This window comes from Pagrus pagrus (genome assembly GCF_965226575.1).
Source record: "Pagrus pagrus genome assembly, chromosome: 8".
NCBI classification, from domain to species: Eukaryota; Metazoa; Chordata; class Actinopteri; order Spariformes; family Sparidae; genus Pagrus; species Pagrus pagrus.
In genome coordinates this window covers 10,454,854-10,467,844 of record NC_140192.1, presented here as the reverse complement: position 1 = coordinate 10,467,844, position 12,991 = coordinate 10,454,854, and the positions used below count along the sequence as shown (strand labels likewise).

The 12,991-nt window shown below is 41.2% G+C and overlaps 2 protein-coding genes across 2 annotated transcripts; one reads left to right on the top strand and one right to left on the bottom strand.

Moving 5' to 3' along the window:
* The first annotated feature begins 175 nt into the window (after positions 1 to 175).
* On the top strand, positions 176 to 9,813 carry LOC311260917 (myogenesis-regulating glycosidase-like). The gene is made up of 7 exons (XM_084359219.1): positions 176 to 374; positions 2,004 to 2,148; positions 2,933 to 3,371; positions 4,045 to 4,576; positions 5,558 to 6,362; positions 6,439 to 6,557; positions 8,038 to 9,813. Exons 3-7 carry the CDS (start codon positions 3,094 to 3,096, stop codon positions 8,383 to 8,385), a joined length of 2,082 nt encoding a protein of 693 aa, XP_084215345.1. The 5' UTR covers positions 176 to 374; positions 2,004 to 2,148; positions 2,933 to 3,093; the 3' UTR covers positions 8,386 to 9,813.
* Positions 9,814 to 10,952: 1,139 nt separating this feature from the next.
* On the bottom strand, positions 10,953 to 12,412 carry LOC311261252 (lymphocyte antigen 6B-like). The gene is made up of 3 exons (XM_084359742.1): positions 12,185 to 12,412; positions 11,631 to 11,738; positions 10,953 to 11,545 (listed from the first exon to the last, which is right to left on the bottom strand). The coding sequence occupies exons 1-3, from the start codon at positions 12,228 to 12,230 to the stop codon at positions 11,397 to 11,399; spliced, it is 303 nt and encodes a 100-aa protein (XP_084215868.1). The 5' UTR covers positions 12,231 to 12,412; the 3' UTR covers positions 10,953 to 11,396.
* Between the last annotated feature and the right edge of the window lie 579 nt (positions 12,413 to 12,991).

Sequence of the window (12,991 nt, the reverse complement as noted above, 5' to 3'; positions counted from 1 at the left end):
TAACTATTTGGACTGTTTCCATAGGCAACCGGTCGCACGTAAATTAAAAACATTAAAAAATAATTTAAAAAACGTTTTATTTTTAAGTTTAGGTTAACAAACGTCAGCATTGGTTTAAACAGTTTATCAAACACGCTTGAAAGCTCTTGTAAATTTATATTAGTGATCTCTCACGACTCTCCTGTTCTCACACTACATTTCCCAGAAGCCCGTGGGATGGTAAAGTGTATGAGTGACAGGTGCGTGGGCGAACCCGCTTCGAGCTCGTTCGACGTTGGGCGGGACCATGGAACTTCAAACCGCTCTGCAGCTACGCAGTGGGCTGTACTGCGCCCACAGCTGTACACAATGACCCCAGCGAGTCAGGTGCAGAGGTAAGATAACTCTGTTTTTAATGACCACAGCGCGATAAATGGCAGCGAATGTGTTGTGTAACTTAATAATTAGAAGTATAGCTACTGACATAGCTAGCATAGCTTCTAACTGTGAACGCTGGGCGTTTTGAAACCCAGTTCGTGACAACTGGTAGAGCCGGTTACTGTCACAGTAATGTCCCGATACAGCGCCAACAGCCATGTCGACGTGTGATATCGATCAGATACTGGCAGAAATGTTTTGTTACTGACTTACATGTCACCTTGAAATGTCCTGTTCGTGTCCACTGTGACCGTTTTAGCAATGGCAGTGTGGTCAGTGTCTATTGTTTTAGCTGTTTAACTACAACTAATGTGAACACAAAAGAATTAGCAGTCACTATGGAGGAAACTAGTGCCTTTGTTTATGAGCTCGCTCAAGCCTGAAGGTACAGAGTACACGCTGCTGTAATGCACTGATCAGAATGGTTATATGCGGCTGTGTACCCACACACTAAGTACTTTGCTTTGAATCCAGTTGGTCCCCAAAACAATCAAAATGAAACTGACTTATGGTCACAGTGTGGGAGCCTACATTAGCTCTCATTTTGAAGCATGAATTCAGTATCATGTCCTAAACTGCCCCCAGGATCAACATAGAAGAATAGTTTGTAAAAGAAGATTTTAATTCGTGACAGTTTCCTTTTAAAAGTGTGCTAACATTGGGAGACTCACTAAACATTGGTGCATTGAATTACTTTAAGGCAATCAAATTTTGAAGAAAATAAACCAAGTAAGGGAGGTGGGAGGTGTGTTGCTCATGCCAAACAGGGTTGTACATCTAAAGCTAGAACAAAGCATTAATAATAGCATGTAGTAGAGTGCATTCCTCTGCCAAGGCCCACCAGTCCCCATTTGTACTCACTCATAGATACCAGCCACCTAAATATGCCTGATTTTTTTCCATCAAGATCCAGGCATTGTTCCCTGAGAAATTACAAAATGTAGAGAAATGCCCTATCTCATAATGTTGAAGTAAGTGAGAAAAAATTGCACCAAATGCTAAACTACGAACTACGCTGGTTCCAACACCCACCCTCCATCCAGGTTTTTGCTGAAATCTAAATGACAAACCAACCAACCAACCAACCAACCAACCAACAAACAATTGGACATGGGTGAAAAAATAACCTTGTTGGCTTTATTAAATATTAAAAACAACTGATCATATTAATAACATGATGGGGCAGTTCTGTCGGTAATTGTATATCAAACAAGCAAAGGCTTGTGTTAACTGGCATGAAGACATGTTAGCAGTCTGTCTGTAAAGGGCTTGCACAGGAACCCAGTTTTGCAGGGCATGCATTTGCAAGCTTTCCTTCCCTACCTGCTGCATTGCCACTAACCTCCATCATAATATAAATAATAATGTTGTGCTGGACCATAATGATACCTGTTGGGATGTTAAATATGGTTCTGCTGTGGATGACTGGCCCGGGCTCTGTCTGGAAACTGTAGGTTTGCTGCAGCACAATCATTTGAGGGCTGCTGCTCTTAAATATTATTTACTCAGGTCCAAGGTGCTCTTACCTGAGAGATAAATGTATTTGAACCATGCTGACATGGTGTCTGTACTTTCTCTCATTACAGCCTGTTTGTATGGTGTCATTGGTTCTGTTACCACCAGTGTATGTGTTGCCACAGAGCCTGGCTTCCTGCCATTTACCAGAGTAAAGCTGCTGTGCCTTCTCTCTCTCTGTGGGACACTGCTGCTGCTCAACTATGCTGCAGTACAGTAAGTGCACACAATACAGTAACTAGTAGCTTTATTTGAGAGACTAACACACAGAATACCCTGGTGTTACGGCCATGTTCTGCACATACATCTGCCTATGTCAATTTTTTGGTGTTTTACAGAATCATTGCACAATGCAGGTGTTTTTTTCCTTCAGAGAATATAAGTAAATAGAGGGGGAGTGATAAATGACTTTTATCATGGCAGCATGCAGTGTGGCGAGCTGTAAGTGTATTTTTAAATCTAGTTCATGGAGACTGTCAGAGGTGATAAGTGGTTCCAAAATAAAGTGGACTGTCAAGCACATACCCTGTGTAATCCTGGTTACAACAGACTAACACTTGATTTGTATATCCCATACTGATAACTTGGAATTTAGCTAGTATGTCTAGTAATTATTTTGTTGCTTTGCATTTACACAGGAATTATTTCTCACTTTCTTGAACATTGCAAAATGCATTTTTTTTTCGTGAAATTTCCAGGGAATAATGCATGGATCCTAATGATAAAAAACTGCCGTATTTAGGAGGCTGGTATCTTTGAATGCAGTTTGATGTGGATCCTAGATATGGTGATCTTAAAAATTATGGTTAAGCAGTTATGGGTGGTTTAAAATTTAGACTACTACAGCCTATTGATTTGATATTGGATTAGGCTTGAATGAATTAAAGGGGACTGTTGGGCCTTGGCGGTGGTATGTGCTCCTCTGAGTGCTGTTCTTGTTGTGTAGCAACCCTAACTTCAACTGACTGTTCATCTCTGACTGCCTCTGTCTATTTTGCAGGTTTGAACCAATGAACCATCATTCAGATATGGAGACTTCGCTGCATATCGGCAGATAGACACTAGGCTGTCCTTCACCTCCACTGCTGCCATTGTGAAGAAGTTATTAGACATTTTACCCAACACTGCTTTCCTACACACCTCACTGCTAAAGTCTCCAGCATGTATCAGATTGTCCCAGCAGCTCCTGGGGAGCAGCAGATGGTCGGGGGAGCAGGTGGTTCTCCACTGAAGAAGAAACTTGCTCATGAAGGTCGTCCTCTGGTGATGGCCGGCATGTTGGGCTGTGTGTTGGTGCTGGCTGCTGTGGTCGCCTGGTGCTACTACTCAGCGTCCCTCCGCAAAGCCGAGCTGCTGAAGGCTGAGCTGTTGGACCTCAACAAGGACGGTTTTATCATTCGGAACCAAGTTGGGGCTGTTATCTTCAGCATGGCCTTCAGGTGGGTTTACTCTCAGGAGTATTATCATTAATGATTAATCTGCTTATGATTGTGAAGTGACTCTAATAATTAAGTGATACGTGATTACGTGATAAAGATTGTCATGCTGATGTCATGGCTGTTACAGAGGAATAAAAACTAGAACGTGACCAGAAAAATAGGAACACTGGTACACTGTTAAGCAATTTGGTGTGTTAATTGTCTGTAATAAATGCTTTGCTTGTGAAACTACCATCCAGTAAATCTCCGTTCCTCTTTGCTCAACCAGTGGTTCCTCTTTGTGTGCTAAAAAGCAGTACTGTGTGGATGGATAATGGAAAGTCAGATGAGACAGACACATGATTACCCCCTCAGGGAAGACTGATTTAGTCATGTCCTTTATCAGCAGAGCTCACATTGACAGATTTAGCCACAATGCAGTCCCTGCACTTGGAGAGAAATAGAGTGATATAACATAAAATAGAGTTATGCAATATATGATATTGCCTGCTGTATAATGACATTCAATATCTTCTGCATTGTGATTGTATTTTATTTTCTGTTGTAGTATTTTTATTTTTAGTTAGTTGAGCTTGAAATATGACATTTCTGCGAATAAAACTGGCTCAATTAGTGCTGTGTGCTTAACAAGTTCATTGATATAATCTTTCCCTTGTTCAATGCTTCTTCCCAGGTCGGGCACTCTGGATCTGGACTCTTGCTCAAAGGAGGGAAATCTCCTGAGCTGCACCCGTTCAGATTCTGGAAAACTCAACTTCTTTATCCAGACAGTTCGACCTAAGGACACTGTGATGTGTTACCGTGTCCGCTGGGAGGAGCTGCAAAATAAGCATTCAGTGGAACATGCCATGGCCTATAATGACTCTCATTGGTATGGAGGGGCAGAGACAGCAACACAGTACTGGCCTGTCAGGATCCAAGGAGAGGAGGAACCACAGCCCTTCATCACCAGTGATGTCTACTCGAATAGGAACGCTTTTGGGGGAATTTTAGAACGGTATTGGCTGTCGTCCAATGCGACTGCCATCAAGATTAATGACTCGGTACCATTTCATTTGGGCTGGTCAGAGAAGGACAGGATGCTCAGGTTTCAGGCCCGATACCAGGACTCCCCCTACAGACCACCAGTGGGTCAACAGGCCTTACCTGAGCTCAGCTACAGAGTGTGTGTTGGGTCCGATGTTACCTCAATTCACAAATACATGGTGAGTATAGACGCGCTGTGTGTTTTGTTTTGATGGTCAGAGCAAAATCATCCATCTTATGTGCTATATCCCATGCTAAGTCATAATTATGAGATGAAAAGTCATAATTATAAGACAAAATTGTATGAGTTTTTTTCAGAACTCTTTTTCTTTAACTGGTGGAAATGGGCTTCCATATTAAGTATCACAAAAGTAGTAAATTCAAAGTCTCGGGCATTTGCCACTTGAGCTCTTTTGGAGCCGGAGGGAATTGTTGCATTAACTGTACATTTGGATATGCACAAAATTACTGCACCAAGAACTTTTGAAAAAGCATGTGTTGGTCCTCTTCCAAGCACTCACTCACAGAGTGAACCAGCCTATCTGATTGGAAAGTATAATGTAGCATAGCAAAATTAACAAGGAGCAGTTGGAGTGAGTATGACCAAAGCCAAGTTGGGGTCTTGGTTGGATTGGCTAATTTGATATATCAAAACCATCCAACAGATCTGCAGCTCAATTGTCGGGATTCACATTTCTCTGTTTTATATTATTATAAAGACTATCTTTGGGTTTTTGACTGTTGATGAGCAAGACATTTGAAGATATACCTTGGACTGGGAAACTGATCTCCATTTAAATTTTACAGACTAAATGATTATTAATCAAAAACAATAGATTCATCAATAATGAAACCAATTCTTAGTTGATAAGTAGCAAGGTTTTGAATCAGATTAGTTTTGTTTCTTACACCATTTTCTTGCCAAGACTTAGAAGATTGATACCACTCTCATATCTTACCGATAAATGGCCGGTTAGTTTAGCTTAGCTTTAAGACTGGGAGCATGAGGTAACAGCTAGCTCAGCTGGCTCTGTCCAAAGGTCACAAAATCTGCCTTCCAGCACCATTAAAACCTCTTTAGTTTTATTTGTGACATTCTGAAAAGTTGTGGTTTTACATGGGGTGACTATTTCTGCTCTGTTTGCATTTGTTTTGCTCAGGTGCGTCGATATTTTCCAAAGCCTATCAAGGTCCCATCCCCTGAAGTGTTCAAACAACCATTGTGGTCCACATGGGCTCTCCATAAGACGGCTGTAACTCAGGAGAAGCTGCTGCGCTACGCCTCTGACATCACCAAGCATGGCTTCACATGCTCCCATCTGGAGCTGGACGACCGCTACACTGCCGACTATGGAGAGTTTGACTTTGACCCGCAGAAGTTCCCCAATGCTAGTGGTATGTTTGACAAACTCAGAGAGGATGGGTTTCAGGTGTCGCTCTGGACACACCCTTTTATCAACTACGACTCCATTAACTTTGGTGTTGCTGTGGAGAAAGGATTGTTTGTACGAGAGCCGAGCGGTGAGCTGCCAGCTCTGGTTCGCTGGTGGAATGGCATTGGAGGAATCTTGGACTTTACCAATCCAGAAGCCCGTGACTGGTATTCCTCACACCTGCGTATGCTCAAACTGCGCTATGATGTGACGTCCTTCAAGTTCGACGCAGGAGAGACTAGCTACCTGCCACACCAGTTCAGCACGCTGGTCCCACTGTCTGACCCCTCCGCCTTCACCCGCCGCTACACAGAGATGGCCATACCATTCAGTGAGCGTGCAGAGCTGAGGGTGGGCTACCAGAGCCAGAACATCTCCTGCTTCTTCAGGATCATCGACAGAGACTCTGTGTGGGGTTATGAGCTCGGCCTCAAGTCCATCATCCCGACTGTTCTGACCATCAGCATTCTGGGCTACCAATTTGTCTTACCTGATATGATAGGAGGGAATGCATACCCCAACCGCACCGCAGGTATGGTACTCTGTAACATACTGCAACAGAGAGTTATGGAGTTGAAAGTGAGTCTGACATGTGTGTTGTATTTTAGGTGGTGTAGATGGAAAAAATGGTCTGCCGGACCGAGAGCTGTACATCCGATGGTTAGAGCTGTCTGCTTTCATGCCAGCCATGCAGTTCTCTATACCACCGTGGGCCTACGACAATGAGGTGAGCAGTGGAAGTGTTGTATTAATTGGAAAAGATGAGACTTTATTGATCACGACCTTTAAAACCACCATAAGTTGAATTTTTTATTTGATAATTGCTTTTTTCCCCCCATCAGTGTGAAACCTGCACATATGTATCATGTCTAGCTGTTGAGCCCATAAATAGGCAGGTGTTGTGCTGTACCTAAAGTCTCGCAGTAGACTGCTTGCTTTCAATTTTTCCTAACTAGTAAATGTAGAAAAAGTACTGAAAATCAGATCTGAATGTAAGATAAAACAAAGTGGGATCTTCAGGAATCGTAATTTAATCTTCAAAAATGGTCTGAAGCGATACGTTTTTCCTGGTAGGGACATTGTTGGAGTGTACAGGATTTATTTTCAGTGTCTTTTGTGATGCTACCACTGGAGGGCACCATTGTTTGAACTTTCCAGTTCCACACACAGTAGTTTAAGGTCATTTGAGGGTATGAAATACTGATTTCTTCAAGGTAACTTTCATACCATATTGACGTAAGTGGAGGCCAAAGTATAATCTGTGGCTTATATTGTGCCAAAATAGTTCATAACTTGTATGCACATTTTTGCCTCTTCCCACAGGAATATAAGATGTGTGTCTGTGAGAGGTTTGTGTCCAAAGGATGAAGCTGAAAAATACACAAATATCTGTGACTCGAACACATTTTTTTGTCCGTCTAACTTTTACTGTTTCAGTTTAATTTCTTCACTAAATGACCACTAAACTGGGTCCACTGAATATCCAACTGCCAAAATTTGGGAGGAGCTCTGAGTTGTCAAAATGATACAATGCACAAAACTCACAGCTTTTATTACATTTCTGGCATCAGTGACTTCTGACTGCTCCCTGTCTCTCATTCAAATCAGATTCAAAATGCTTCCACAATATGCAAACAAGGTACAAGGTACAAGATCATTTACCACACTTAATTTTATCAATATGTAAAGACACAGTGGAGTTTTTTGTTTTGGATAGTTGGTATGGCTGCATGTTAGCCCCCTCCCTTCAGAACTGGTGGACCGTCCCATTTCTAAATCAACACAGCGAGCAGGGTTGCCAAGTCCCTGGTTTTCCTGCAGAATTGGGTTACTTTTGATGTGCTGAAGGTTAGGTCCTCTTGCTTTTCTAATGTACTTACAACGTCACTTGGCGTAGTCCACAAAAGGATAACTGTATTACGTTATCCAGCGTTGAGAGGATGCTTCGTCTGTACTTCGCAACGCCTGCTGCTGCTGAGAACGGCAGATGTGGAGAGAGCGGGGCACATGGGGGGTGAAGGGAGACCGGAGGTGTAGCCGACAAGCTGTTTGTTTTGGTCTAAACATTTTGTATTCATATAGGGACAAATCATAACAAAGGTTATCTCATGACACTTTTCATTTTACTTTTATTTACAGAGACCCAGCAACTTATTGAAACCAGCCATTGTGCTCCACTGTGATGCTAACACTGTATCTTTCTGCAGGTGGTACAGATAGCGCAGAAGTTCACGGAGCTCCATGAGAATCTGGTGGCTCCAAGGGTTCTCGAACTTGCAGGGGAGGTTCTCGATACAGGGGATCCAATCATAAGGCCCCTCTGGTGGATCGCCAATGACGACGAGGCAGCCTATAAGATTGACTCTCAGTTCCTGATCGGGGATGACCTGATGGTGGCTCCGGTATTGGAGCCAGGAAAGCAGGAGCGGGACATTTACCTGCCTGCGGGACGATGGAGAAGCTACAAGGGGGAACATTTTGATAAAGGCCCCATGTACCTCACTGACTACCCTGTGGACCTGGATGAAATAGCTTTCTTTACATGGGTTCACTGAAGAAGCTACAGAATTAAAGACGCACAGACACACACACACACACACACACACACACACACACTGTTTGCACATGTACCTTCTCGTGAGCACACATGCCAAGAAGTAGCAGAGGATGTTTGTTTTTCAAAGGGAAATGACCACTAGGGACCTGCTGCCACAGCAGAACGTGATTTTGGTAACGGTTAACCTCATGTCAAACTGCTCTTTATCTGGACATCTGCCTGCAGATTATAGCCATCCAAAGACCCTCAATGAAACTTGTATTTTCTTGTTCCATCCTTAAGCTGATCCTCATCCTCATGTGCCTTCCACAGCCAATAGTAAAACCGATCTCCGATTGTATCGTCACCACAGTCTTCCACCTAATGGACATTTAGTTTTTTTTGTCCCAGAGCTTGAATGGTTTGGTTTTATGGTGAGAGTTCGCTTTATGTCCTTCTGCCTGAATTTTATTTATCAGGTTCTACATTAAATGCGCAATAAGGAAATAGATACAGTATGTGTCTTCATTGTGGCTTGACAGGGTTGGGCACTGGCAATAAAAACACACTTGCTCCAAAGAGCATGCCTCACCTTATGTCAACATGGCAACTACTGTATTGTAGAAAAAGTCTACTCTCCTAACTACCTATGTTTAAGCTAACATGCATTCATTTGCACTGACTGCAACATGTAACTCATTTTTAGTCACTTGCTTTTAATATGTATGAACTCTGTTCTTTAGATTTGTAGATGATGTTTGAATGTATATAGATTCATGTGATTCTAGGTTTAATTTGGGGTTCTCGTCATGACTTACAGACAAATGTTTTTGTCAGCATTCCTCGATCTGTTGTGCCATTCTGTCATTTCAGTGCCAAAACCTATCTACTGCTTGATGCTGTTTTAATGTGCAAGTTAAAGTCACAGCTCAGGGTAGATTTAAAAGATAAAACCTTGTTGTGTTACGAGTTCACTTTGCTGATCCAAAGCAAGAAATAGATTTATTATACCTATAAAACTGATTTGCCTTGTAAAAATATTCTCAAATATGCCATAATTAATTGCTGTCCATGTCCTTGTGACTTTATTTGCCTTATCAGTTTAATTAAGCTATGCCAACCTTAGTACAGAGAAGAATGATAAAACACCTCTGTGCACACAGTGATATGATCGAGTGTAATTGTAACATGAGACGTGTGCCAGCTGAATATATGTCTGTCTGCTCTTACACACTTATTTCTGGCATGGGAGTAAAGCACAGTAATACACTATTTGTTAAGTCATCTAGATGCCTTGCTTGAAAAATAATTAAACAATATAAGATAGTGTCAGGACTGTGTTTGAAATGTGTAAGCTACTGCATAAAAAATCTGTTATGGGATGAGCAAATATTTCAAATTCTTCTGATGGTTTTTGTTTGTTAATAAATGAAACACTCTTGCTGTATATTGGTGGTTTTCCTGTTGCTGACTTGAATTCTTGATATTGCTGCTAAGTTAGAAATGTCCATATCTCCCACACAGTGGCTTTGACGGGTGAATAACACAGCAACATTTCTGAAAAAAATGAATGCAGAATTTGAATGATGTCACTCATATATAAAGAAACTAGATGAACAACAATAATTGTGTTTTATGATTAAGAAATGGCAGGAGATGATTTGACCACTAGATAGCTGCAGAATGTGACTTTGGTAAAGATTAATCTCATGTCTCATTTGAACTGCTCCATATCTGGACATCTGCCTGCAGATTTTAAACATCCATCCAAGAAATCCCAATAAAACTTAGATTGCCTCTCATTCTCTTGTTCCTGGTTGGGTGGTGTCATGTCATCCGTTCTGCACATGTGCGACTCTCAACAAAGGTGAGAAAGGAGCGAGATGTCTCACTTGTTAGCTGCCTCCATCACCAGCTCCAGAAAGACGTTTATGATTTTCAAACAAATTTTAACATCTTCTTGTTAATATTAGAACCAACTACATTTGATGACGGTGATGCTTGTGCATTAGTGTGATGTGTAAGGAAAAACAGACGAGCAACAGAATTTTCAGTCAAAATCAATGACAATGCTCCACCCATAAGGCAGGAGAGCTCACTGAATGGTTTGATGAGTATGACAATAATGTGAATCACATTCTCTGGCCTCTAAAGTCACTAGAACTCAACTCACGTTGCTCCTGATAGGTAGGTCAGTCCAGTGCCACTGCCATTTGTGTGGGTGTGTTTGTAAATGGGTGAACGAGAGGCAAATTGTAAAGCGCTTTGTTTGGTGAGCTAGAAAAGTGGTTTATATTTATCTTCCATTCAGCAGCACAAGGTAGCACAACCCCTTACAAATACATGTTGTGTTGTTTTTTCCTTTAATTCATTTAACCTGTCTATATGTATGTTTATTGTGGCTTTTCAGGGTTTACAGACACTTTGAGGTGGACAGCTGCACTTTTGCTCAGGCAAACTCGACACGGATACTTTTGTATTGTAGACAAACAGTGTGAAGGGTACGCACAACCAAGACACTTCTATAGGTGTTGGTCAAAAGGCAAACTAAAGGCAGGGATCAGATAAAAGATCAGCAAACGGCACTCACAGCTTTCAGCAACTTTAATTGAGCAGTGTTTTGATCTAACAGACATCATCATCATCAGGCATGGTTAGATAACCACCACAAAGCAGAATGACAGAGGTTGAGTATAAAATACATTATAAATCATGAAAACCATCCAGAAAAAAAACAATTATCATAAAAAAATTACTTTATAGAAAACATACATTACTCAACCAGGTGGTGTCAAAGTGAGAGATTCTCAAACCTCACATGCAGTGACTTCATCTTGTAAATTTAAAGGCAAATTCTGAAGAAATTAATGCAGACTTTGGATGAATGTTACTCATGCATACAGACACCAGCTGAACAACCACGAGAAAATACAGTGTTCATAAAATACACTGATCTTAAAATACAAGCAGTACATGTTTTCTGAGCTGTAAAGATTGAGAGGGAACAAAAGTCAGATGTCCTCCGGAGCTTCAGAGAAAGACTGAGGTGATGGCTGAGGACACCAGCAGGAGGAGCACACTGGAGCCAGTTGGTATGGCGCCGTTACACAAGTCGATTGAACAGCAATCAGTGCCGCTTACACATGCAGCGCTTTTATAGCAGCTCCGCGTGACGACATCTACGAGATATGATGGAAAAGCATTTATCTTTGTAATATTCAATATATTAGCTATAAACCCTTCTGATGCGGAAGAACAACTTACCGCCCGTGACGCCATTGGCACAACGGTCGTAGCCCGCAGGGCATGTCTTGACAGTTGTGCAGGAGCTTGGGTTGACCAAAACACAATCGTAGCATCTCAATCCATATGCTGTACAGAAATACACAATACTGTCACACACGGGTTAAGACACTCTAAATGTAATTGTTTTACGCAATTACACATTTTTACATTTAAACAACAACAACAACAACAACAAAAAAACATAACAAATGAGCTTTCAAACATGAATCTTAACTCCCTCTTTAAAAAAAAATGGTGAAATGAACCTTTACACTACAGGGAGAATGTGATGCACACTTCTCAAAAAAAGGTTAAATAGTTAAAATCTGACCAGTGCCGCCGTTGAAACATACTTACGTCATTTTAACATCTTTCTTTAAATGTATTCGTCTATTTGATTTAAAAAAATGCACTGAAATTGAGTGATCACACTTTTACTTAAGGACGCCATTACTTTATTAGGTTTAACGATAACTTTCACACGTCAATAACTTTAATTTGTGTGTGTTACATGAATCATAAGCTGTTCTTACCTGCAGACAGAGTCGCCAGGAGGACCAGAACTCCAAAAACCTTCATCGTGAATGCAAATTGTGCGAGAAATAACAACAGACTTTTGAATCGACCCTGCGAGGAGAGAGTCAGAGCGAATATGTGAACTTTTCCAAAGCTTGCCTGTCTGTCTTCCTGAGCTGCTCACAAAACCACACCCAATGAACGCAGGAAAAAAATCCCAATGACAAGTGAAGAAAGTATAGAAAGGGATCCCAGATCTGTTTCTGACAGCAGCGGATGAGGAAGAAAATATAGATATTGTGAATAAATGTAAAAACAAGACTGTTAGGTGTTATTATTACTATTTGTTGACGCCCTCCCTCATTGTACTACGACAACAACCGTATTTGTTTCGTTTGTAAGTTTTTTTTACAGCACATTTCAGATGTGACGTCATCACGATCTGGTAGCACATTGCACCTTACTGACAAACTTTATGTTGTCTTTTTCTGAAAACTGTCACCTGTCCATTGGTGTCTTTACTGTGGCTTGATAGGGTTGGACACCAGCAATAAATACACACACACACACACACACACACATATATATATCACTATGAGATTGACAGTCTGTTACACATGTTGCTGCTATATAGCTCACTTTGTTTCCATTGTGGAAAAATCCTTATGATCCCACCACCTACAGTATGTTTAAGCTAGCATTCATTAATTTGCACTGACAACAACATGTAATTGATTTGTTATACACTAACTATTTTCTTCATATTTGTGGATAATGTTTAATTGTACATGCAGTGAATTCAGGTGATCTTTGCTTTAAATTTT

Coding starts and splice junctions, on each gene's coding strand:
- LOC311260917 (XM_084359219.1), top strand. CDS start 3,094: ATGTATCAGATTGTCCCAGCAGCTCCTGGGGAGCAGCAGATGGTCGGG. Junction 4,577..5,557: donor CCTCAATTCACAAATACATG/GTGAGTATAGAC, acceptor TGTTTTGCTCAG/GTGCGTCGATATTTTCCAAA. Junction 6,558..8,037: donor CGTGGGCCTACGACAATGAG/GTGAGCAGTGGA, acceptor ATCTTTCTGCAG/GTGGTACAGATAGCGCAGAA.
- LOC311261252 (XM_084359742.1), bottom strand. CDS start 12,230: ATGAAGGTTTTTGGAGTTCTGGTCCTCCTGGCGACTCTGTCTGCAG. Junction 11,739..12,184: donor CCTGGCGACTCTGTCTGCAG/GTAAGAACAGCT, acceptor ATTTCTGTACAG/CATATGGATTGAGATGCTAC. Junction 11,546..11,630: donor TGCCAATGGCGTCACGGGCG/GTAAGTTGTTCT, acceptor CATATCTCGTAG/ATGTCGTCACGCGGAGCTGC.